The sequence below is a fragment of the Leptonychotes weddellii genome, chromosome 1 (assembly GCF_054177405.1).
Source record: "Leptonychotes weddellii isolate Sample4059 chromosome 1, ASM5417740v2, whole genome shotgun sequence".
Lineage (NCBI taxonomy): Eukaryota > Metazoa > Chordata > Mammalia > Carnivora > Phocidae > Leptonychotes > Leptonychotes weddellii.
Window position 1 is genome coordinate 126723327 of NC_138369.1, and position 27247 is coordinate 126750573.

Here is a 27247-nt window from a genome sequence, read left to right on the forward strand (position 1 = left end):
CCACTTTCCTCACAGACACCTCCTCCTCGGGAAGGGAGGCGGAGGGGGGCAGCCTGAGCAGGAAGGGCCACCTGTCCACTGCCCTGCTGGCCCCCTCATCGGATCACCGAGCCACTCAGACCGCCCCGGGCTCCCTGCTGCCTCGCCGCAGCCACCTGTCCAGGGCAGCGTGGTCCAGGAGTCCCAGGGAGGCGGAGAAGATAGATCCTTGAGCTCACAGAGCCTCACCCACACGAGGGATGTGTGGATGGCTTTGCCATCAAAAGGAACCTTCTCCATTTCAGGGAACGGAGTCCAGAGGGGAGGACTTGCCCAGGGTCATAGAGTGAGGGGCGCAGCCAAGGCGGGCGTCCACACGCTCGCGCTCTCTTTCTCAATCTCTCTCTCTCTCTTGCTCACTGTCTCTCCAGGAAGCACCTGACCTCAGCATGTCCAACCCTAGTGCCACCAGCGAGCGACCACGTCCCGGGGAGGACCTGCCTCGCTAACCATGGGTGCCCAGTGGACTTTGCGATGCAGTAATTCCTCCCACAGAGCTTGGCAGCTCACAGAGCACTTTCTCTGCTCACCTAACATGTAAGTGGGAAAGGGCCTTTCCCAGAGCAGGTGGGAAATCAAGGTAAGCTCATCCTCCGGCATCAAGCATGGAGTCTCACTTTTCCTAGTGCGACAGCGAGAGACGTCCTACTCCTACCCCCACAGATGGCCGGGAATGGGCGTTCTTGCAACAATCATGGTGAGACACAGGTGAGAAAGTGCTCTGTGAGCTGCCAAGCTCTGTGGGAGGAATTACTGCATCGCAAAGTCCACTGGGCACCCATGGTTAGTGAGGCAGGTCCTCCCCGGGACGTGGTCGCTCGCTGGTGGCACTAGGGTTGGACATGCTGAGGTCTTTGTGAGCTGCAACTGGTCAGCAGGTAGCTGGGGACACACAGACAGTGACCCCAGTCAGCGAGGAGCCTTGGGCCCAGCCACAGCACAGACTGAAGGAGGGACTCCGACAGAACCTCTCCAGGGTTCCCTCAAACCAGGAGTCATGAGAACCACCAGGCAATGTGCGTTTCTGCAAAGCATGGTGTGGGCCGTGGGAATGCACATGGGGACAGGGACAGGCACTTACCCTGATTTCCCACCTGCTCTGGGAAAGGCCATTTCCCACTTACATGTTAGGTGAGCAGGATCAGCCATTCAAGTGCCGCCTGGGGGTGGGAGGGAGCGTCAGGTGACAGGGATGTGTCTTTGAAGGGACAGAGATGGATGGACAGACATGGGAGGGAAAGTGATTCCATTCAAGACCTAGACTCAGGGTTCCAGCAGCATCAGAATGGGAAGGACCTTCCGGTCCAGACCCCCCCCACTTTATAGATGGGGATCTGAGGCCCAGCGAGGGGAAAGAATTGACTCAAGGTCACGCAAGCTGGTCAGTAGCAGATGGAATATTTGGGTGTGAGAAAACCAGACATACACTTTGGCTAGGGGCCAGCCCTGTCAGGACCATGTGGGAACCTAGGACTGAGCCTTTCAAAGAAATCTGGGACTATAAAACCCAAGGAGGCCTCTGCAGGCCAGTGAGAGCCCCCCCCCACCCCCCAACCCCGGAACAGCAAGCTGCAGCTGGTTTTACGCGTGTTTGAGAACATGGACTGATTCCAGAGCACTAAGCACCCACGCCAACACAATGCCTGCAAACTGGTCCTCCACTCGGCACAGGTCAGCCCAACAAGGCCGTGACCAACGTCTCCAGTGGCCAGTGCCTAGGCCGTGGGTTACACCCATATCCACCCACTTTAACCCAGGGCTGGGTCGATTAATCACAGACCATGTGAGGGAAAAAGGATCTTAATGAGCATTCACCAGCCTCACACCTATCTCCATCAAACACTGGAATTCCTTCTATCTTGGGGTTGCCCAGTCACCGGCTGAATTCCTCCAGAGACAGACAGCTCACAGCCCCAGGTGGCCAGCCATTCCAACCCTGGATGGTGCTGACTGAGTTCTTCCTTGGACTCAGGCAAAATCTCTTCCCCTGCTCACCCTGTACTTCCTACCAACTAGTCCTCATTCTATCCCTTGAAACCTTGGGGAACACATCCCTTCCTCTTCCCCGTACCAACCCTTTAACTGGTTATACACAGTGACCAGCACCCCCAAATCCTCGCCGTTCTGGGCTGAACACCACTGGCTCTCAAAACCAGTTTCCATGGGACTGGGTTGAGTCCTTCCCCCAGCCCCTCTCCATCCTAGTTATTTTCTACTATATGTTCTCTGCTCAGCTGCTGTGGATCCCCAGGATTGAACATGACATTCAAGTTGAAGGCTAGCATCTCAAATCATTACGCACATGCCCCTTCTCCTTTCTGTTATCTCGTGCTTAAACTCCCTGATCCGAGCTTCAGAGACCCACACAGGAAGGCCATACTTGCTCAGAGAAAGCAGAGCTATGGGCACCCTGTGGCTCACAACTAAACATGTGTGGCAAATCCTGATTTTCCTAAACATTAGTAAGGAAGTATATTTAACTCTGTAAAAGGCAATAGGGTCAAGGGTGAGACCCCCCAATGACACAGTGTGCATTGAAGCTAATGTGTCAGGTCCCACTGCAGAGGCTAGCTTGTGGGTCACATAAGGATTCAGGTGAGAGCTGACTCTCAACACCCGCTATGCACCAAGCCCTGTAGCTCCATGATAGAAAAACTACTTAATGGTTAGCTTTTATCCCAAGGAGCCCAGTTAGGGAGATCAGTACACATAGAATTACAGCAAAATGTGCCGGATGCTATGATGGAGGCAAGAAAATGGGAAAGGTTAGTTTCCTATTACTTGCGGTAACAAATTAGCACAAACCCCACATGGGTCTCACCAAGCTAGCATCAAGGCGTCAGCAGGACTGGGTTCTTTCTGGAGCCACTGGGAGACGATCCTCTTTTCCAGCTTCTAGCAGCTGCCTGCCTCCCTTGGCTGATGGCCCTTTCTCCGTGTTCAAAGCCAGCAGTGTTCCTCTCCAACCTCCTGCCTCCTCCTTTCACTTAGGAGGACTCGTGTGATTACACTGGGCTCCCCTGGATAATTCACGATAACCTTCCCATCTCAAGGGTCTTAGCCCAATTACTTCTGCAAAGTCCCTTTCGCCCTGTCAGGTAAATTGTGTTCCTGGGCTCTGGGGACTGGGACAGGGACATCTTTGGCAGGCACAGGAATCAACTAACTGCCCGTGAGAAGATACATTACATTTGAATGGATCCTTCGAGGCTCTACAAGGAGAGCCCTGGCACAGACAGGAAAAGGGATCCACACAAAGAATGTGCTTGTACAAGGCCTGGAGACCAGAAAGTGTGACTAGTATTTTCCTTTTATTGATGGCTTGCTTTTCTTTGTTTTTGGAAAGACCCAACTTCTGCCTGATTGCCGCTAGCGTTTAGAGGCTTACTACCCTTCACGGCAGCTCATTTCCTCCCATGGATGGCTCTGAACAGAGAAGAACCTTCCTTAAATTGAACCCCGCTATCTTCATCATCACTGGAAACGTTAATAGATCTCATGGTGCCCAGGAGTTACTTTAGTTGGACCAGAAGGTGTACTGGGTAATGGGAGGGTCATGGCACACAGGGGTCTGATACATCTGGAAGGTTCTCCGAGGTTCAACCTTGGACCGACTGTTCCCACTAAATGCATCAGAACAGGTCACCAGGCCAATGGCTTATTAGAACAACACCACTCCCAAAGCTGATGGCCTGCAGAATTTCACTGACACCACATCCTCTACTCCTGTGCTACAAATCAACTGAAAAAAATTTGAGCTGAGGCTGAATTGGAACTTGAGCTTGAAGGGACAAAAACTCAGTAATGCTGACATTTTCCGTTTCTCTTTTGATGTTAGAGCAAACATAAATTGCTAGAAGTTTGGAGCCAGGGAGGAGGCTCAGCTCTCTGCCCTCTGCCCGAGACAAGCTGGGGGTCTGGCAGCCTCAATCCAGGTGGTAGCTGCTGTGGCCCTCGGGGCGTTGGGGGGAGCAGTACCGGAACTCCGGGGTTGTGGACCGTGGAAGGAGGACAGTGCCACAGAGAGGCTGGCCGAGAAGACACACCCAGCATCCCTGATCCCTCTGCATCCTCTGTTGACAATCGTTGTCCCTGGGTCTCCTCTGGGCCAGGCAGGACTCTTCCCAGTGATTTCTAGGATGTGAGACAATGGAGCAGATACCACCCTGCCCTCAGTGCTGAACAGTTTAGTTACAGTGCATTTTTATATCCATTACCTTCTTTAACTCTTACAACACCCTGGTGAGGGAAACTGAGTCAGTGGCAGAGCTTAGACCCGCATCTGAGACCAACTCTCCGCTGTTCCCACCACGCGTGGACGCCGCCCGTGGGCTCTGGATCATTCTTGCGGGGTCAGGGCCGGGCCTGCAGCAAGTGCCAATGAGGGCCTGCACTTAAGATTTCCAGCTCCAGGAGAGACTCTTAACTCTAGGGGGCAAACTGAGGGCTCCTGGAGGGGAGGTGGGTGGGGGATGGGGTAACTGGGTGATGGGCATTAAGGAGGGCACGTGATGTGATGAGCATTGGGTGTTATATGCAACTGGTGAATCACTAAATTCTACCCCTGAAACTAATAATACACTGTATGTTAACTAAATTGAATAAAAAATTTGAAAAACAAAGATTTCCAGCTCCTTTTTCCCTTGTTTCCCCCCCTCCACCACCTCTCCCCTACCCTTTTTTCTTCTGTATCTGTATTCCTCTCTTTGTTTCCTCTTCTTTTCTCCCTCTCACCAGCCAAGAGCCCCACAAATGATGCTCAGCTCTCAGGGGCCCCCTGCTAGGCTGGAGGGACTAGAACCCCTGAATCAGGATGCCTACAACCATGACCATGAGCGTCCTCCTGGTGCCCGTGTCCCGCAGTCAACAGGTCCCGGCTTGGGCAGTTGAGCCATCCATGCCAGAAGCAGCAGTGGGGGTGGGATCTTGGAAAGCTCTAGGCCAGAAGCCAGGAGAGGACCTCCCATGACAGACCTGCCAGTCATAACCTTAGATATGTTACTGCCCCACCCTGGACCTCAGTTCCTCATCAGTAATGTAGAATAATAATACCCCCCTCCCAAGGCAGTTGTGAGGGCTAGGAAAATTGGTTTCATGGTGCTGGGCACGTATTTGATGTTTAATCAAGGCTGGTTGAATGTGGCAGCAGCTGGAGTACAGAAGCCTCCTGAGGGCTGGACTTGGAAATATTGATATCTGTGTCAGGGTAATAAGAACGAGGAAGCACCAAGAGAGAGTTAGAAAGGGATGGAGGAAGGGTGTCACGGGGCAGAGGCTGCTCATTGTTTTTTCCCCTAGGCATCTCAGGTTCCCGGTACTCTGGATCCAGACACTGAATGCAATTAATGCTTGTCTCTTTATGACATTGATGAAATCATCTTGTAACATTCCAAGTGCCTAATGAGGGTGTGTGCAGCTACTGGACAGAGAGTTCTGGCATCTCCCTGCCTCTGGCACGCCCTGGGAGTAATGGTGATTTTTAAAAGCTGGGAAGCCCAGAGTGACTTCTCCCCAAACAGACTTGCTCAGTCCCAATGTCAGTAGGGATTCAGAGCCCAACCTGCAATGATTCCAGAAAGAGAAGCCAATTACAACTCTCAGTAGGTGGGGGGTGGAGTGGAGGATGGAGGAATAGGGGGATCCCAAAGTACAGGAGGAACCCAGGACCCAGGACAAGGAAGACTCAATTTTGCCCAGGGGCAGTCAAAGAAACTCCTGGGCTAGAAACCTATAAACTAGAAATGGATGGACTTTCAGTTAAACATGCAAATTGGTCACACCCAGTTGTCCCCTCTCTCTCTCTCCTTGGATTTCACTTAGATGGCAGTAAAGGCACTGAAATGGTATAAACCCACAACATCATAGGGAATGGGAGAGGAGGATCAGTGGATTGGAGACCTCAGCAAGTTTATGGACCAGAACAGTTGAATGCAGGTGAGGAAGAAGAGGAAGTGACAGCCAGCGAGCAGGAGCAGAGAGAGCCCATTTTCCTAACAGATTCATATGGAGGCCTAAAGATTGATTATACCAGGACAGATGAGATGAGCTGTGGAAGTAAAAACCAGCCAGTACATGGAACAGTTGCCTCCACATCCATCCCTTGGAAAACAAACAAAAAAGTTATTTAAAGAAATTACAAGGTCCTGGAGAAAACAACCCTCTACGAACATTCTTGCTTATAGAGATTCCTAGGATAATACTCAGCTTGCTACCCCAGAGCTCTAAAATGAAGCTTGCCAGCCCACAACACTTGCCCACATGTACAAAGTTCTCAAAGTTGGCTGCCCCTGTTGCCTCACTTTTAAAATAGGAACTGACAAACAAGGATCTAAGGGAAGCAAACAACAAACAACAGCAACAACCACAAATCCCAGAGAAAACAGATAGTTCAGAAAATAAAAGGGAACTTTAAAAACTGCAAAATTTAAATTCTAGTATCCTAAGAAAAATCCAAAAGAGACCGCATCCATAAAACAAGAATAAGTATCTAGAAAAAGGAACAATTAAAGAACAAGAACACAGAGATTAAAAATACAATTGCAGAAATTAAAATTTTAATTCAAGTGTTAGAAGACAGCGTTGAGAAGTCTCCAGAAAATACGAGAGAGAGATTAAAAAAAGAAGAAAAAAGAGAAAATAAGAAAGATTAAAAGAGAGGACAAAAAATGATGAAGGAAATAGTAGAAAAGAATTTCACAAAACTTAAGGACACCAGTCTCCTGAGAACCCTGGATGTTCCCAGCAGGTGTGAATGAAATAAAGAGCAACATGTGGTGCATCATATTGAAACCAGAACATAGGGGTGCCTGGGTGACTCAGTTGTTAAGCGTCTGCCTTCGGCTCAGGTCATGATCCCAGGGTCCTGAGATTGAGCCCCGCATCGGGCTCCCTGCTCTGCGGGAAGCCTGCTTCTCCCTCTCCCACTCCCCCTGCTTGTGTTCCCCTCTCTCGCTGTCTCTCTCTCTGTCAAATAAATAAATAGAATCTTAAAAAAAAAAAAAAAAAGAAACCAGAACATAAAGGACATAGAGAAGATCATAAAGTCTTCTGAAAAGAAACAATGAGTCAATTCTAAATAATAACAAATTCTCACTGACAACCTTGGTGCAAGAAGATCATTTGAATTCAGAATTCTATTCCCAGCTAAATTAGCAATCAGGTGTGAATGAAGAATAAAGAAATTTTTAGGCAAAGACTCAGAAAAGGGGATACTCTGTGTATCCCAGTTCTTAAGAAGTTATAAAATAAGGTGCCCCTAAGGTGGAATTTAAGTATAAATGTAACCTTTAGAAAAATGGCATGTGGTGCTGGGACTTTAAAGTTGAACCACATGAAACTGTCGTTTTTTACGTTAAAAATGGTTGAATTTGGTTCACCCTAACCCATATAAGCAGAAATATACAATACATCAGAAGATTAAGTTCAATTACAAAAAAAGAAAAATCCTTAACTGAGTTTGAAAAGGTCAAACCTGAAGTTAAATAACGAGATACTGGGACGCCTGGGTGGCTCAGTCGGTTAAGTGGCTGCCTTTGGCCCAGGTCATGATCCCAGGGTCCTGGCATCGAGTCCCACATCGGGCTCCTTGCTCAGCAGGGAGTGTGCTTCTCCCTCTCTCTCCCTCTGCTTGTGTTCTCTCTGTCAAATAAATAAAATCTTAAAAAAAAAAAATGAGATACTGAAGATGGTCGTGTGTTCCACTGGGGAGTGAAGACAGTAAAATCCACAGCATGTTTAGAAAGAGAAAAGATGGGGTGCCTGTGTGGCTCAGTCCATTAAGCGTCTGCCTTCGGCTCAGGTCATGATCTCAGGGTCCTAGGGTCGAGCCCCGCATTGGGCTCCACGCTCAGTGGGGAGCCTGCTTCTCCCTCTCCCTCTGCCGCTCCCCCTGCTTGTGCTCTCTCTGAATAAATAAAATCTTAAAAAGAAAAAGAAAGAGAAAAGAAAGATTTATTATTTTCCAAATTTGTTGGAAAATTTTATAATTAAATATGCATGTTAAAAATTAATCACTAAAAGAACAACAGACAACAAACAAACTATATATATATATATATATATAAGCAAGAGAGAGAGTAATATAAATTTATCATTCTACCAGAGGGTGTGAAAAGAGAAGGGCAAAAAAAAAAAAAAAAAAGAGAGAGAAGGGCAATAAAGCAAAGACAGAAAATGGGAATCAAAAACATAGAGTAACTCCGCAGTAACAATACATCAGTGAGCAGCTAAAATAAATGTAAACAGAGCAATTTCAATTATTAAAAGATGTTATCTAAATAAAATTTAGAAAAATCCAACTATATGCTATCTACAAAACACACACCTAAAGTAAAACCAAAGAGAAAAGGTGAAAATAAAGAATGGAAAAATACATACCACAGAGGTACTAACCAAAATAAACTGGTATGGCTACAGAACCAAACCAGGGCACCTGGGTGGCTCAGTCATTAAGCATCTGCCTTCGGCTCAGGTCATGATCCCAGGGTCCTGGGATCAAGTCCCACATCGGGCTCCCTGCTCGGCAGGAAGCCTGCTTCTCGCTCTCCCACTCCCCCTGCTTGTGTTCCTGCTCTCGCTATCTCTCTGTCAAATAAATAAATAAAATCTTTAAAAAAAAATAAAAATAAATAAAAAAAGAACCAAACCAAATGAAACCAAACAAATAAACAAACAAAAAATCCCACATAAAATAAACTTTAAAAAGAAAATGCTATAGGGATAAAGACTAACACTACATAATATAACTTTTTTAAAAACCTATAAAACCTCAGAACCTTAAAAAAAACTACATAAATAACCTTATAAAATATTAAATTTACCGGGAATTTTAAATTTCTATTTGGCAGGACGCCTGGGTGGCTCAGTCATTAGGCGTCTGCCTTCAGCTCAGGTCATGATCCCAGGGTCCTGGGATCGAGTCCCTCATCGGGCTCTCGGCTCAGCGGGGAAGCCTGCTTCTCCCTCCCCCACTCCCCCTGTTTGTGTTCCCTCTCTCGCCAAGTCTCTCTCTGTCAAATAAATAACATCTTTAAAAAAAATAAAATAAAATAAAAAATAAATTTTTATGTGGCTATATAAAATTATATATATAATATATATAATACTTATATATACATTATATATACAATATATATAAACTGATAGACTTATAATAGGAACTTAAGAAATTCACAAATTTTTTCTGTAGGTCAGCAAACTAAAATTTAGTAAGGTTACAGAAGTCTTGAACAACATAGTTAACAAGCTTTATTTATTTGTTTAAAGATTTTATTTATTTATTTATTTATTTATTTATTTATTTATTTATTTGAGAGAGAGAGAGCATGAGCAGGAGGAGGGGCAGAGGGAGACGAAGCAGACTCCCCGCTGAGCAGGGAGCTCAATGCGGGGCTCGATCCCAGGACCCTGAGATCATGACCTGAGCCAAAGGCAGATGCTTAACCGTCTGAGCCACCCAGGTGCCCGACAAGCTTTATTTAATGGATGTATTAATAACCTGAATCCAGTTTATTTATTTATTTTTTATGTAACTTCTACACCCTGCCTAGGGCTCAAACTCAGGACCGGGAGATCAAGAGTGGCACGCTCCACAGGCTCAGCCAGCCAGGCGACCCATGAACCTGATTTAAAAGAGAATTTTTTTTCTCAAGCACATAGAGGCATTTACAAAAATTGCCTATGTACTAGGCCATAAAACAAGTCTCAAAAACATTCAAAGAATTGGGATCATACAGGGGCAGCTCAGTCAGTAGGGCATGCGACTCTTGATCTCAGGTCATGAGTTTGAGCGCCACGTTGAGTGTAAAGACTACTTAAAAATAAAATCTTTAAAAAACAACAACAAAAAAATGGAGACAAAGTATGGGATCATACAGACCACAACTGAGTTAGAAGTCAATACAGGAAAGTTTCTTAAAAATCGGAATAAAAAGCACACTTCTAAATAAGTGAGTTCAAAGGAAAACTCGTAGTGGAAATGAGAAAATACAGAAGGGGCCAATATGGAGACCAAACATGAACAGCAATACCCCAGCCTCTACCTCTACAGGAGGTGTGGTAGAGCAGTACCTCGGGAAGACGGATATCCTGAAGAAGAGGAACAGACGAAAACTAATGGGCTAAGAATCCCATCTACAAAGTCACGAGGAAGAAACAACTACATAGATTCGAAGGAAACAGAAGGAGAATAAAGATGAAAGCTGCCAGCGAATGCAATGGAAAACAATCATACCATAGAGGGCTGTCCCGAAGCCTAGTCTGTTCTTGGTAAAAGCTAATAAAATAGAAAAAATGGTGCAAGATGGATCAAGTACGAGGAAGATGGGTCTGAACAATAGTGGGGACGAGAAAAGGACAACTGTGGATACAAGAGAGATTTTAAAACAAAATAGAAATAAAAATATGTGAAAAATGTTAGACAATTTTGAAAACTTAGAGACAACATGAACAATTTCCTAAAAAAATACATAATGTAACAAAAGTGGGAAATAGAAGATTGAATAGATTACGAACCACCAGAAGAAGTGAAATCAGTAGTTAAAAATAAGCCACACAAATGTACACATACTGTAGGAGCTGGGCTCCAAAGTGGCCCCCACGCAGTTCTTGTTCCTGGGATCCCCGCTCCTGGGACAGGTGTTTCCTGCTCCAAATAGGGCGGACCCACGTAAACCAGGAGGGTGCTGTGCAGAGGAGGAACTGTGACTTCCCAAGCTAAACTAAAAAAGACATTGTGACTTCTGTCCTGATAGCTCTCTCTTGAGGGAAGAGGGATGCCCTGGGGGATACCAGGTCTCGAGACACGCAAGCAGCTCGATGAAGAGGGCCATGTGGCAAAGATCCTGCCATCGGCCAGCAAAGGACTGCCAACCACGTGAGAAGCAGACCCTCCAGCCCCTGTCAAGATGACTATAGTCCCAGCCAACCTTCAGTGATAACCCATGAGAGATCCAGAGTCACAACCACCCAATTCAGCTGCTCCCAGATTTCTGACCCTCAGGAACTGTGAGAAAATAAATTGAAGCCTCTGAGGTTTGGGGTATTTTTAATGCGGTGATGATAACTGGTACACACACAATAAAATCAGGCAAAGGAGTTCTGGAATACATTCAAGGAAAATGTAATCGTATTCTTTACAAACTGTTCCCAGAGAGACTGTCCCCACGCACTTTATGAGGCTGTGTGATTTGGATTATACTGTCAAAATTAGTCAAAGATATTATTTTTAAATTTTTTTCAAAGGAATCTCATTAATGAACAGATAATAAAAGTTCTAAACAAAACATTAGCAAACTGAATCCAACATGTATTTTTTAAATGTGTGATTAGGCTTGGGTTTACTTGATAGGATTGCAAGAATTTATTTATTTTTCAAAATCTATAAATTTTATTCACCACTTTAACACATTGGAGGAGAAAAACCCTACGAGCATCTGAATAGATGAAAAAAATAAAATTCAACACCTACTCACGATTAAAAAAATGCTTAGTAAACTAGAGCTAGAAAGGTCATATTTATTGATGACGCATTTGAGGTGTTCCATTTGTGATCAGGATGCTTTTAAGGATGCTCACCATGACCATTGCTATTCAACATTGTATTGGAGGTTTTAGCCAATGCTGGTTAGATTTTTTTTAAATAGTAAGATAAGTAAATAAAAGGTGTAACGTTTTAATAGGAAGAAGCAAATTATTGAAATTATTGTTGGATGGAAGATAATTACATAAAGATAGATCACATTTCTATATACTGGTAATAAACCATGAGAAAATGTAATTTTTAAAAAAGATAACATCTACAACAGCCACAATTCAAAAAGGGGGGGAGGAGAGCTAGAAATAAACCTAACAAAATCTGTGCAAAAAAAATTTTTTTTTTAATTTTATTTATTTGACAGAGAGAGAGCACAAAAGCAGGGGGAGTGGCAGGCAGAGACAGAGGGAGAAGCAGGCTTCCCGCTGAGCAGGGAGCCCAGTGCGGTGCTGGATGCCAGGACCCTGAGATCATGACCTGAGCCCAAGGCAGATGTTTAACCGACTGAGCCACCCAGGTGTCCCCTGTGCAATATTCTTATGCAAAAAATTCTGATACCTCATGGAAAGATTAGAAAAGACCTAAATAAATAGAAAGATGAACCATGTTTACAGACAATTGCACTAGGTATTGTAAAGGATGCAAATTTTCTCCCAGAGTGGTTTACAAATTCACTGCAATTCCAATCAGAATTCCAGCAGGTTTCTCCATGGAGCTGGCCATGCTAATCTTAACATGTGTATGGAATTGCAAAGGGTCCAGAATGGATGAGACTTTTTCTGAGGAAGAACAAGGTGGAGTGGTGACCCTGTACCAAGAATTATGAAAGCTACAGTAATGAAGACAGTGAGTATAAGACGCAACAGGCCAGTGGTTTAAGCTACAGAACCCAGAGGCCAACCCGTGCACATGGGGAAATTTGACAAATGACAGAGGGAGCTTTGCAGACCGGGGTGCGGAAAGAATGGGCTAGGTAACAATCAGTCTGGAACAAAGGTGTGCACTTTTGGAAAACATATAGTTGGTTCCCTACATCACACCATATAAAATAACAAATTCCATGTGGGCTAAAGCCCTAAATGTGAAAAATAAAATTTCACAACTTTTTGAAGAAAATATAGGAGACTTCTTTCATGACTTGAGAGTAGGAAGAATTTTTTTTTTTTTTTACGATTTTATTTATTTGAGAGCGTGCACAAGTAAGGCAGTGGAAGGAGCAGAGGGAGAGGGACAGAGAATCTGAAACAGACTCCGCACTGAGCCTGGAACCTGACCCTGGGCTCGATCTCACGACCCTGAGACCATGACCTGAGCCAAAATCCAGGGTGGGACACTTAACCAAGTGAGCCACCCAGGTGCCCCGAGTAGGAAGAATTTCTTAAATGAAATTTTTTTTAAAGCACAAGCCATAAAGTCTTATTGCTAAATTTGACCAGATTAAAATTAAAGCTGCTGTTCCACACAAGACAGCATAAATAAAATGAAATAAGCCACAAACTGAAAAAGGACAGTTCCAAAGAATACAATTTACAGAGGATTAGTGCCCAGGGTATGTAAAGAATTCCTACAAATCAGGGGTGCCTGGGTGGCTCAGTCATTAAGCATCTGCTTTCGGCTTGGGTCTTCATCCCAGAGTCCTGGGATCGAGCCCAGCATCGGGCTCCCTGCTCAGCGGGAGGCCTGCTTCTCCCTCTCCCACTCCCCCTGCTTGTGTTCCCGCTCTCACTGTGTGTCTGTCAAATAAATAAATAAAATCTTTACAAAAAAAAAAAAAGAATTCCTACAAATCAATAATAATAAAAAAAAGAAAATGCTCTGTTATAAATAGGCCCATGTATATACACAGATAATTTTCAAAAGAAGGAATCTAAAATTTAATTATAGGTTTAAACATTTAAAAATAAGTCCAATAAACATGTAAACATTTAAAAATAAGTTCAACTTCACTAGTTATCAGGGAAATGTAAGATAAAACAACAAGATACCATTTCTTACCTATCAGATTGACAAAAAATTCAAAATTATAATACTATCAAGAGTTGAGAAGGATGTGAAGTAATGGGGAATAAAAAGAATGGGAATACGCATCCTTCAATGAGAGAACAGATAAGTTGTGGAAAATTCATCCAATAGAATATTATGCAGCTATTAAAATGAATGAACTAGAGCTGAATGCTTCATATGGATAGATCTCAAAAACATGTGAGGGGTGCCTGGCTGGCCCAGTCAGAAGAGCATGAGGCTCTTGATCTCGCGGTCGTGAGTTCGAGTCCCACATTGGGTCTAGAGATTAAGTAAATAAACTTAAAAAAAAAAAAAAGTGAGCCCAGGGGAGAAGTTTGAAGAATGCTACATGGAGAGTCCCATCATTTATAGACAACTTAAAAACTGGCAAAGCATTATTTCAGCTTGTTCAGGGTTGTAGACTTGTGTAGTTAAGAGTCTAAAAGCACCACTAGGAATGTGAAACACCACAGTTATTAAGTAGTTCACAATCAAAATAATAGCCAGCTTCATTGAGTCCCCTATGCACCAGCCGCCGACTTCACTACTTGGCTTGGGTTATCTCATTTCATCCTCACAACAACAGTATGCACCACCATCCTCCTCGCTCTCCTGGTGAGGAAACAGGCTTTGAGAGCTGCTCAGTAGCTTGCCCAAGAACACAATGGTTAGCACTAGAGTCCACATTCCATCAAAAAGTCTGGGTTTTGTTCCATCAAAAATGTGGAGCAGTGGAAATAAAGAAGACAAGGTAGGGCCAAGGAGCCTACAGTGCAGGGGGCATATATCAACACACACATACACACACCCCGCCCCCCAAGTGAAGGGTGAGCCAACCACACGGCAGTGAGGAGGGTGCTTAGTGCGCGGTAGCCTGAGAGGGGAGTACACAGCAGGGAACCCTCGAGGCTGCCTGGGCCGTCAGGGAAGGCTTTACCAGTTGAACTGGGCTTGGAAGAAGTCCACGTACAAATGCCAGGAACCCAGGTCTTCCTACTCTGCATCCGACTGGCGTTGTTCAGAGGACCCCCTGCTCTGGACCGTGAGCACACGAGGCCCCACCATGCAGGGCTGGGACCAACCCCGCTGAAGACAAGCTGATTTCATGTAATCTCCCGTTTGAGAAGAAAGTCTGCTCTCACCTTTACATGCACAGAGGAAAAGCCGACTCAAAGCTCTTCTTTTGCAATCATGACAGCAGGACTAATTGCTTGCTCTTTAATAATAAGAGGTAACATTTATTGAGCATTGACTGTCTGCAGGGCGAAGTCAGCACATGATTTATTGCCCTTAACTCTCACAAAAGCTCTGTGAGAGCAGGTACTATGTGTCCCTTTCCAGGAATGAGGACACCAAGGCTTAAAGAATTTAGGGGTCTCAGGGCGCCTGGGTGGCTCAGTTGGTTAGGCGACTGCCTTCGGCTCAGGTCATGATCCTGGAGTCCCTGGATCGAGTCCCGCATCGGGCTTCCTGCTCGGCAGTGAGTCTGCTTCGTCCTCTGACCCTATCCCCTCTCAGGTGTTCTCTCTCTCTCATTCTCTCTCTCTCAAATAAATAAATAAAATCTTAAAAAAAAAAAAAGAATTTAGGGGTCTGGCCCAAAGCCCTATGCAATTAGTAAGTGGTGGAGCTGGGATTTGACGCCACGGCTGTTCTCTCTCCCGCCCATGTTTAAACCACTGCTTCTCTCAAGCACAGACATACAATTAAAGCAACAAGGGCTTTATGGCTCTCAGCTGGGAGACTAAATGAGAACGTGATGCCACCATAATAAACTGGAAACCAAGCTTATCATTACATTCATGAACCCCTGTCACGTGTTAGGTGCTCCATAAATGCTTTGAAATGAGGTAGCATTTAGCTCCAGGAAATGGAAACCAACCCAGTGTCACAATGACATACTTCACCCACGGAGGTAGCAGAGCACGCACACATGCAGACACAGCTGTCTCTGGCAGGCACACACAGGGACTCCGGGGACCCAACCCCCTATAGGCTCCAACCTTCCCCTGAGCTCCCCCTCCTCCCGCAAGTCTCTGCTTTCCTTCCCTCCTCCTGCTCCTTGGCACTCAGCCAGGACCACTGACTCCAGGGGCTTCTGTCACTGGGTGCTGAGCTCCTGGCAGGAAGGCCTTGCGCTCTGTATGTCAGTAGGCCTCCTTCCTCCGCCAAAGAAAGGAAAAAAACCAGCACTCTCCCCAGTAGCCCACAGAGATACATAAAATGAGAAAAAGGGCGAGGGAAAGAACCGGAAGAGTTCTGCTTTTCTAAAGTAGATAAAGAGAACAATCCATCCTGCCCCCCAGGGAAAAGCCACCATCACTGGGATCCGGCGAGTTCATTTTATTCATTCATTCATTTCATAAACATTTACCAGACACCCTGTGCAGTAGACAGGCCCTGGCGTGGAGCTGGCTGGCTCTTCTGCACCCTTCCTCCACCGGCAGGAGACCCCTCTCTGCCCTGGGGAAAGTGCAGCCCAAGGTGGCCCAGACACAATCCATGGCCCCTGGGGCACGCCGTGTAGGGGTACACAAAGGCCAAGCAGACACACACAGTTTACAAGTGTAAAAACTCCTTCTGCGGAGAGGGAGGGAGGAGGAGGGGCTCTGAGAGGTGGGATTGGGGGGAGAGAGGGAGGGAAGGAGGGGAGGGGAGGGAAGGAGGGGAGGGGAGGGAGAAGGGAGAGGACGACAGCGGCAGCCTGGCTCGATTCTCCCTCAGAGCCACCTCTGACAATACTCTGGCCACGTTTTAATTAGTTGCAAGGTTTTCCCACTGACTCAAACAAGAGCTCTCTCTCTCTCTCTGATTAATCTTCGAAAGAGCCGGCCGAGTTTAATCATAGCAAACACGATGATCCCCGTTATGACGGCCTGGGTAGCTAAAAGCAGAAAATAAAGCCCCCAGAACAGGCTGTGGTCTTGGCGTTGGCCCCGGGCCACCAGCTGCGCGCGGGCCCAGGGCTCCGAGCCGTCGGGCACCCAGGCGGTGTGGACGGGGGCCGCGGGCAGGGTCGCCCGGGTGGGGGCTGGGGCGGGGCGGGGAGGCGGGCCGCGGGTGCCCGGGCACTGCGGGTCTTCGTCCGGCAAGGCCCAGAGCGGCAGGCCGGCGCGGGGTCCGGGCCCGCCGCACCGCGGGGGCTCGGCTCGGCCCACGAGGCCCGGGTGCCGCCGCAGCCACGCCAGGAAGGGCCGCAGGCCGCAGTCGCAGCGCCAGGGATTGTGCCCCAGCAGGACCTCCGCCAGCCGGGGCAGATCCGCAAACGCGTCGCCGGCCAGGGCCTCCAGCTGGTTGTGCTCGAGCTCGACACGCTCCAAGCTGCGGAGGTGGCGGAAGAGCGCGTGCGGCAGGGCCCGCAACCGGTTGTGGCGCAGCGAGACGCGGCGCAGCCCGTCGAGGCCGCGCAGCAAGGCGCCGGGGAGCGCGGCCAGGCCGTTGGAGTGCAGGGCGAGCACCTGGAGCGAGGCCAGGCCCCGGAAGGCGTCCTCGGGGAGCGCGCTCAGACGCGGGCTCAGGGTCAGGCCGAACTCCCGCAGGCCGCTCAGGGCGCGCAAGGCGGTGGCGGGCAAGGTGCGCAGCCGGGTGCGGTTCAGCCACAGCTCCCGCAGGCCGGCCAGCTTCCCGAAGAGCACCTCCGGCAGCTCTTCCAGCGGGTTCTCGAACAGCGTCAGGAATGTCAAATTATGCGAATAAAGAAAGAGTGCGGAGGGCAGAAACTCCAGGTGGTTTCTGGAGAGAGTCAAGTGGCTCAGGCTCCGGAGCGGGTCGAAGGCTCCCGGTGCGATGGAACGGATGTGATTTCGGTCCAGCTGCAGCTCCTTCAGGGCGCGCAGGCGACTCAGCAGCCCCGCATCCAGAGAGACGAGCTGGTTCGAGTGGAGCACGAGCTTCTCAAGCTTAGCCTGTGTCCCGAGCAATCCCTGGGGCAGGTGGGTCAGATTGTTTCCCGACAAATCCAGCAGTTTCAGGTTCCCCAGATTTGTGAAGAGGCGAGCGGGAAGGAAAGCAAGCTGGTTTTGGTTCAAAAAGAGCTCCTGCAGGTTAACCAGTTTCTGAAACATGTTTTGGTCGATGTCCTTCAGTTCGTTGCGGTCCAGAAACAACTGTTCCAGGAGCACCATCTTATCCAACAGCGCGGCCGGCAGATGCGTGATCTTGTTGCGCGACAGCCTCAGGGTTTTAAGTTTTATCAGGTCGTGGAAGGTGCCAGGGGCAATGGCGACAATGTGGCTGTCGGACAGCATCAGGCGCTGCAGGACCGTCATGCCGCTGAAGCTGTGGTTCTGCAAGGCGCCGTGGCCCATTCGGAAGAGCAGGATGTGCGTGAGGTTGGCGGGCAGGCCGAGCTCGGCGAGGCGCGCCACGTCGCCCCCGGAGCACTGCGCGGCGTCCCGGAACACACACTTGCAGGCCGGGGGGCAGGGGAAAGGCTGGGCGCGCAGGAGCCCCAGCGCCGCGCACAGCAGGGTGCTCCTCAGCATGTCTGAAAAGGCAACAGCGGGAGGTCTGTAGGCGCCACGCCAGGGCGAACGCTCGGATTCGATCTGGTAACCCTGCAGAGGCCGGAGCCTTTCGCCAGGATTATCAAGGACTTTGACTATTATCCCTCTTTTCCCAGGAGTGCAGATTGCCCCCGGTGGCGAAAAGACATTGGTTCTACACTTAGAGGTCTCATTCTTTTGTTCTACTGATTTTCTACTCAGGTTAAAGCACTGAAATTAAAGCGTCTTCAAGCTATAGTACTTTAGGGACACCTGGGTGGCTCTGTCGGTTAAGCGTCTGCCTTCGGCTCAGGTCATGATCCCAGGGTCCTGGGATCGAGTCCCGCATCGGGCTCTCTGCTCCGCGGGGAGCCTGCTTCTCCCTCTGCCTCTGCCTCTCATGAATAAATAAATAAAATCTTAAAAAAAAAAAAAAGCCAGTACTTTAAAATCTTTACATACAACTAATGAAAACAATCATTCGAGCATCGAAGCTCACAGACATCACTGAGCAGTGCCCACGGTGAGGGGAGCCCTGCTCTTCTTGCCTCTGCCCAGCGGTGGCTATAACCAATAGTCAGGACGTTAACAGCAAAGTCTGGAAAAACAACAGCAACCACCACCTGATTCCTTTCACCACAGTCATGCTATAGGCACAGTACTTACTCTACAAAAACAGTAACACCCTCAAAGAGCGAACCCCTTCTGTTAGCCACAGTGAGAAAAACAGGGAATACCTATCACTTTTTGCCATTTGTTGTTCTCAGCGTTTTATTTACATTAATTCATTCAATCTTTACAATAACCCTATGAGGTAGATCCTATTCTTAACCCTGGTTAATGGATGATGAAACTAAGGCACAGAAAGAGTAAGTAACTTAACCACGGCCACAGAGCTAGAATTTGAGAATAGTATTTCTGATTGTGTCATAAATAAGGAGCTATCATGTCTAAGACGCTTAACTCGTGGCATTGAATTACATATGAAATATACACAGTAATGCTAATCTGCCAAAACAAGGTTTCCCAAGTGTAATTTTACACAAATCATTTCTTGTACAAAATTTTATTATGTATGCACATACAGACTAACCAAGCTCTCAGTTGCCCAAAGTAATTTTTAAAGTATTTGACCTTACCTGAAATGGTGCTGTACCCGAAAGCAACTGAACGGCTCAGGGCTTCGCGGGTGATTCAGCACTTTCTAAAGGAAGAGGGAAATGTCCTTGCATCCTGAGGATAAAGACTTTACCAGAATAAAAGTCATGGAAAGGACCCTATCTCAGAGGACATATTCTGGTTTTTAATGAAAGCAAGCTTCAAACTGAAAAAGAGGCCCTCTGTAACTTAAATCCTACTGTCCAAGCTGAATGATAAGAGCAGAAGAGAGAGAAGTTTCTCCATAAAATGGCACACTATGACTGTGATGCCAGGATAGCTTAGTGACACAGTTGGATCACTGTGGCAGCCATACCCCCGGATGGACCACATTTCCTTCGAGTCTTCCTTCTCCCACCACATTGCCCCAATTCTCTATTCCAGTTCCCCTTTCCCCGTTTGAGGAATAACAAGGCTAAAAACGTCCTCGAATATGTCCGGAAATGGCACCACAGGGTTGAAGGGTATTAGGAAATGTCCAGCGGCTTTCCAAAGTAGCTGTACCAATGTATGGCGCCACCTACAGTGGATGACAGTTCCTGCGCCTCACAGCTCTGCCCATACTTGGAATTGATTTTTTAAATTTAATTTTTACCATTCACATGAAGTCATTTTGTCAGTGTGGTTTTTTCATTTCCCCCATTTCATGAACTTGAGCATCTTTTCGTTATTTTTAATGCCCACTTCTGCTTCATCTTCTCAGAAATGTTGGCTTCTTTTGCTCATTTTCCTATATGCAAAATATGTATGTCTTTTAAAAAACTGAACTGTAGGCATTCTTTATGTATTCTGGATGCTAATCCTTTGTCAGTTATAGATGTCAAATATCTTCAACTAGTTTGTGGTTTGCCTTTTCATCTTCTTCATGATGTCTTTTGATGGACATAAGTCTTAATATAGACAAAGTTATCAATCTTCTACGATTTTTGTTTTTTCTATCGAAATAAATCCTCCTCCCGGGTAAAAAGAAAAAAGTTCTCCTATAATGCCTTACTGAGTTTTATAGTTTTGTCCTTTGTTTTTAGGTCCTTTAATCCATATTGAACTGATATTTGTGTATGATGTGTGTGAGTAGAGTCCAATTTTATTTTTTTCCATTAAGATCACCAGCTGTCTTAGCCCCATTTATATATATATATAATCAAATCCCTTCTTCCTGCAGAGCTAAAATGTCAGCACAGTCATGAGCCAACATCTCATGAATGTGTGGGTCTGTTTCCAGGCTATTTGATAATCCCCGCACCAACACCATACTAAAATAACCTTTTAATGTTTAAAGCCTGAAAATACCCAGCACTTTAAGAAGTGTGAAGAAACATTTTCATACTACAATGGTGGACTATACATTGGAGCAAACTTGTGGGGGAAAATTTAGCAGCATCAACCAAATTAAAAATACACATATCCTTTGTCCAGCAGGTCCACTGCTAAAAATGCATCCTATGTCTAAGCTCATTAACATTTGTTCACAAAATGGGGCACCTGGGGATTCAGTCAGTAGAGCACCCAACTCTTGATCTCAGGGTTAGGAGTTCAAACCCATTAGGTTTGGAGCATACTTAAAAATAACCGTGCACAAAAACACTGCAGAGTTGTGTGTAGTAGAAAAGAAAAAAGAACAAGAAAACCAAAATGGCCATCAACAGGGAAGTTGTCATCGAAATTATGAAACATTTATGCAGTGGGATGGCTTGTGGACTTTAAAAAGAATGAATGAGCTACAGATGCTGACATCTTCGATTCACAGACCGATGTAAAACAAGGACAGCAGAGCATACATATATGATGGGATTCTATTTGTGTAGATTTTAAATCAGAGGAAAACTTCATGTCAGATTCTTGTAAGCTCCTGTGGCCTATTTCCCCAGGAAGCACTCCGATCAGAAGGACCTCCAACTTTTATTCTTTGAAAAGAGCAGGACATTCTGAATGCCCAGAAGGGTATGGAACTTGCAGTCAGTAGAGGAACACTGTTGAGTCCATTTGCTGAAAAACTGGATGAGGTGTTGAGAAGTATTTTGAACAATGCAGTCGATGGCTCCCGTGTTTTTGTGTCCTTTGAATTTTGGATTCACATAGCAGGTTAGAAATCTGCTATGCTAAGAGGCAACTTCTGTACAAAAGTCACCCCGGCTTCTGAGGTTTGGCCTTTCCAAAGCAGAGCTGAGTGCCTGGATGAGACATGCTTTTCTCTTCAGTGAGGGGGAGACTCCGAGGCCAGGGCACTGGAGGGACCTCTGTGCACTCACAGAGCAGTCACAACTCCAACTCTGAACGGTGACGGTCTCATCCAAACTCCTCCAACTCCATCCTTCCCTGCAATACATACTCGAAACACCGCACCTGGCAGTGACATGCGGGGGAGAGAGAGACACGCAGAACTGTGCCCCCGCCACTTCTGTTACACAAACCTCTGTGTATGGGAAGAACTTGGGACTCTAACACCACCCAATCCATCCCACCACAGCCAGCCACATAGGCCACAGCAGAGGAAGCACGCCTCCTGTAGGACCCATGATACCCAGAAGGACCTCTCACCCCGGCACAAAGGCAACACAAAGTCCTGCCTTCTCAGGGGTTTCTAGGACCAGTGGTTAGTTCCACAGTTTTTCTCTCCTTGGGAGTGCTCCTTTTGCACCCACGGCTGCCACTTCACTTCAAACTTACAATGTGTTACATGGCATTAGCTCTGCGTTTGATCTTCCCAACTGTTAGTAGATTATAAGCCTCTAGTCTTAACATTTCACAATTTCCCTTAGACCTCCTTACACTTAACATTTGGCTCTACAGGGTATCTGACTAATGAACGGGTTTCCATGGGATGGTCACACATAAGATGTGATATCTATGTGGGATGTGGTATTTATTCCCTTCAAAAACCCAAAGTTAAAAAAAGGAAGTGCAAAGTTATGAAGTAGAAAAATAAATCCAGAAGGGCAGTATTTGGCCAAAAGGCAAACAAATGTATAAAGACACAGAAAAAAAAATGTTATTTCATTCATTTAAATTTTTATTTTGAATAGCTTCAATCCAAAAAAAGATTTCATAAGGTTATTTACAGTGCTGAATGTACAATTATGAATGTATGCCTTTTTGACATCAGGGTACCATTCTTGAGCAGCAATACATTTTAAAAAATATAAAGATGCAGTATCATTTCTGATATAAAGTTACTTAAAAAAAATCCAAAGTCTTAGGGAATTCACAAATCATAACAGGAAGTAACTATCTTATTAATTTAATGTGCACATAATTACCAGATTTTATTACATTAAAAATATGTGTAAATGCCCACAGACTGTACAAAAATTAACATCCCACATTTTGTCAAAAGTTCCCAACCACCTCCCACCATAAATATACAAAAACCTATTTTCAGATATGTCAAAACCGCATGCGTGAGATCTCAGAATGTTTTCTAAAGCTTGAATTTTGTTCTTTTCTGGATATTGTATCTATAGCCATTTGGGGAACAGACTACATGAACACTGATATGTTATTTACCATGCCTCTGAAACTGCAGTTATCTTCACAAACATGGGAGACAAAAGAAATACAGTTAAGACTGCAACAGTTCTGTTTAAATGCAAGTGCAATTTGGAAAGCTCTCCAATGTAAGAATTATAAAACTAATATAAAAAGTATTTCTTTTGTTGTTGGCTTAGCCACTTTTATTCAAGCATTATTTGCAGCATTGCTTTACAGCAGTTGGTGCTAGAAGATACAAAACATATAGTTACCACTATTTATATTTGAGGGAGAAAAAAAACTTTAAACAACCCTGAGGGAGACACACATTAAAAATCTTGTTATTTATTTAAAAAGTTAAAAAGTTACATATCATTATTTAACAATTACTTTCCCCGGACATTTCTGTCCTTTAAGTATGTGCATAAATAAAATTTAAATCGGCAATATTTATTAATCTTTAATACATCAAAATAAGATATGTACAGATTTTTAAATTTAGGTCTGTATACACTCAAATAATTTAATGTGAAGTTCAGAATCAAAATTACTATGTAATGGTAACCTACAGAGAGAGAACTCAGTCTATCTATGGCACTGAGTAGGACCCACACCTGGATTCACAGACATTCTTCAAATAACATTCTGGAAACCATCAATTGCAACTTGAACAACCCACCTTGTCTATGTTCAAATCCAACTTCCTACAAATGCTCTTCCACCTACCTAAAAACCTCATTCCTTTGAAAACAATATGGACAAATGAGATATAAAACCCTTATAAAATCTAAATGTTAAAAAAAAGAAGGGTGTAAAAAATATAGCTCTTTATGGTCATGCTCTTAAAGATGTTAAATACAAACGGATAACTGGATTTTTAAGCTGCTACTTAGCAATTACTTTAATTATATGCTTCAGTATTTAAATCAAAGAATAAAATTTACAATTCCGGGAAACCACTTAAGAATAATGCTTGTACATATTGAAAATGAATGTGGAGATTAGAAAATGATAAGAGAGTAAGTAACTATAGAAAACAGTGCTAATTCACAGCTCAAGAGGTCTAAGATGCATAGCTTCATAGAATCATTCATGGAACAACTGTTCTTATCTAATGTGTATTAATATCCTATTATACTTTTTGATGGAAAAATTCAATTATATTTTTGTAAGAATCATCAGTGGCAATAGCAGTAACAGTGATCCTGAGTGTAACTTACATTTTCCTATAGTTACCTAACACCATTCAGGTCTCTGCAGCATACAAAAAGAGAACCACGTGGTTCTATAGTTCTGGCTAACATCTGATAAACTGGTAAATATCTATCAGGAAAATCAAGATCAGCTGGAAGTGAAAAGCACAAGCCTGCTACCAGTTAAGGAAGAACATAGGATAATATCACATAGTTTTAGGAGTTTAGTGTCCATTTTATAGCAATATCGGTTTCCTTGTTTATTATAACTCTGGGCTTTGCCAAACTGCTGGATCTTACCTAGAAAGGCATTTTTAAAGTTACTTTAATTTTGTTTAAAATTTAAACATAACCAGACAAAAGAGAAAGGTGAAAAATACTTTTCACATTTCTTTTGGCTCAATGAATGTCTATTCTTTAACTTTATTTCAATTTTCTTCCTCCCAGAAATTTTTACAACCAAATAATGCTCCTTTGTAAACATCCTTAAATAGGTAAGCTCTGACCGCTGGCGCCACCTAATGGCATAAAACAAACTCACCCAAGTTCATACTGCTTTGAAAAAGTAGCAGTCACTCAAAATCACTCACTCATTTTTAAGCCTCATTATTTACAGGAGACATGTATCAACCCTTAACAACTTTAGGAGGTTAAAGTCTAACTCAAAAAACTAAAACAAAACAAAACAAAACCCAATGCACTATTATCCTATGTCATTAATTAAAAACACAGAAAATAAAAATATTTAAAATGATATAAAACCTGAGAGAAAAAAAAGATATGAAGAGATATTAGATCTAAATCTACTGCCAAAAAAAATAATCTTTTTTCCTAGTGAAAATGGTTCTACAACATATAAGTGAAGTAAGTTACACTACTGACAGCAGACATACCACAAGATCCATTTAATAGCTTTGAGGGACATCTGAAGAAGGCAGTGAAGCACCTTGCTGATTAGAAAAATAAAACCCAGGCAGTTTGTACAGAAAATATAAAACCATAAATGGAAATTACCTGAGTTGTTCTATAAGCAACACCGTAAAACTCCTAGGCTATCAAAGGGAACTGGTGTATGTATATATGGAATTCTTTGGAAGAAATTTTGGAATCAAATGAAAATGGGCTTTCTACCTATTTTCACTGGAGGCGAATTAACACCCATTTTATTTACCAATCACAAATTTAGGGCCAGTATATAAACAAGGACTTTTTCTAATAAGGGGGTTGTGAAAATAAATTTAAATGGATAAACCAAGTCTCAGAAGCTAATGTCTAAAAACCTATCAAATACCAACTTTCTTCTGTACCCTATATAAAGAGTTTCACTGAGGGTAACAAGAAAATTCTGGAAATATATATAATATGTAGTTACTGAATGAAGATATAGGACTTTACAGACTGATTATTAATTTAACTGATGGACCAATCTTTTTGTTTTGTTCCATTTATTAAAAAAAGAAAGAAAAAGCTCTCATATCAGCTACTATATTAGAAGGGAAATAAACTGAAATGGTGCCATTCTGACACACAGTATCAGAATGTCCTAAAATTACATTTTCCTGCTACTAGCATACCACCGAGAGCGATGCATTGCTATGTTATGGTGATGATTTGACATGATCCGTTCTCCTTAACTAAAGTTTTAGCTTCTGTTGTTGTTTGAGGTTTTGGTGGCCATTCTGGATCAACCAAGAGCTCCTGAGCCAGATACATGTACTTTGCCTTTGGTACCTTCTTTCTACAGCCTAGAGCCCAGGACAAGCAGCATTTTCCCCACCGATCCACTGACTCCTAAGAAAATAAGGGAAAAAAAGAACACACTAGTAGATTAAGGTCTGCTTGTTTTTAATAAGTTTTTTTTTTAAAGCATAATACATCAACACAGAAAAGTAAGACGAAATGGACTTCTGAACACAACAAATAAATGAAAAAAAAAAAAAATCCAAGTTAAAAAAGTCAGCTTTCAATTATTTAGGAACGTATTTTTTAAGATTAGATTTTTTTAAATTATCAGTGCAATTTCATTTTATTTAGTTCTTTGTACCTATCCTCTTGTGTACAGATACATTTTTAAAGTAACTTGCAGATCTGGATTCTATGACTCTACAACACAAAATATCAAATGTGTTAAGAATAACTTTTAAACTATTCAGACAGAACACATTTTTAATATTTAATATGGAAACCCTCATATTCTATCCCAGATTATACCATTGCTCCTAGCAATTTAGCCAGCTGATCATTTTTGGAAGAAAGCAGTGTAAAAATATTATTATTACTATTAATGTCATCTTTCAAAAAATAAAGCATGATGAAAATATTGTTAGGTCAAAAATGGAACTTAAGATCATGTTTACTGTCAATCACTTTTCACATATTTTCATTAATATAAAAAATTTTTCTTTTTATAAATGGTTTCCCCTGGTGTTCCACTACTGGAAAGAAGTACACAGAAAGGTATAAATCAAGTACTATTTCTTAGTATTATTTCATTATAAAAAGCTCTGCTGGCATTAAAATCTTTCTGGATCAATCCTGATGTTTTTAATGAATAGTAATCTTAGATAAATAATCTTTGAAGAACAAGAAGGCAGTCCCTAGTTATTATACAAAAATGTAAATTCAGTATTGTATGGTGATTAACATAATAAAATTTTTTAAAAATGTAAATTCAAACTAGGCCCTCAAGAATTTAATTGAAATTTGAGATAAATAACACTGAAATAAGATAAAACTAAAATGACTATACTGAGACCTTAGTTATATTCACCTCTGAAGAACAGTCCATTTCTAATTATTTTGGCTGTTGCTCCTTCAAAGCAAAATTTAAATCCCATGTTTTTTTGTTGTGCCATCAACATATAACTCAAACTGAAACTAGGTTTAATCTCAATTGAAGTAATCTCACAAAATGAAATGTAACATAACTGAGGTAGGCATTCTAATGATGACAGTCAAAATGGTTTCATCATCAAGGAAGGCAAATTTGCTATAACATGTTTTGAAACATAGGTTTCTAAATTGGCCAGCAGAGAACAACAAAAATACTTTAAAAACTCTTTAAAACTTTTAAAGGTCTTCTAGTTTATTTTGTCAACAAAACACAATAAGCTGCACTGGTAGCAGGAATTCACAGGCAAAAATAAGCTGTATGAGGTTGGGGGAGGGAGAGGGAGGGCACTGGAGATCATTCATCCTAGTAGCCTCTTTACTGTCATAGCTAAAAAGAGTTATCATCACCTTAAAAGAAGTCTACAAGAAAATATCTGACATTAAGATACAAAAGAGACTAGATAATAGGATTCTTGAGGTGATTCAAATAACAAATACTATTGACCCTTGAACAATACGGGTTTGAACTGTGCAAG

At 43.8% G+C, this 27247-nt stretch overlaps 3 protein-coding genes across 8 annotated transcripts in view; all 3 read right to left on the reverse strand.

Moving 5' to 3' along the window:
* Positions 1-21941, reverse strand: part of LRRC15 (leucine rich repeat containing 15) — a 38519-nt gene extending 16578 nt beyond the window's left edge. The window contains exon 1 of the mRNA XM_081831842.1: positions 19200-21941. The gene's annotated coding sequence lies outside the window, so the exon portion shown is untranslated. The remainder of the gene's footprint in view (positions 1-19199) is intronic.
* GP5 (glycoprotein V platelet) lies at positions 15905-18414 on the reverse strand. The gene has a single exon (XM_031018319.2). The coding sequence runs from the start codon at positions 18058-18060 to the stop codon at positions 16360-16362; it is 1701 nt and encodes a 566-aa protein (XP_030874179.2). The 5' UTR covers positions 18061-18414; the 3' UTR covers positions 15905-16359.
* A 266-nt stretch (positions 21942-22207) lies between the features above and the next one.
* ATP13A3 (ATPase 13A3) overlaps positions 22208-27247 on the reverse strand; it is a 96244-nt gene continuing 91204 nt past the window's right edge. For all 6 annotated transcript variants that reach the window (XM_081831815.1, XM_031018322.2, XM_006747462.3 and 3 more), the window contains one exon: positions 22208-25670. In XM_081831815.1, coding sequence (XP_081687941.1) covers positions 25473-25670 — 198 coding nt within the window. In that variant the 3' untranslated portion in view covers positions 22208-25472. The remainder of the gene's footprint in view (positions 25671-27247) is intronic.

What these genes read in the sequence shown, in the direction of transcription:
- GP5 (XM_031018319.2), bottom strand. Translation starts at nt 18,060, where the DNA reads ATGCTGAGGAGCACCCTGCTGTGCGCGGCGCTGGGGCTCCTGCGCGCC.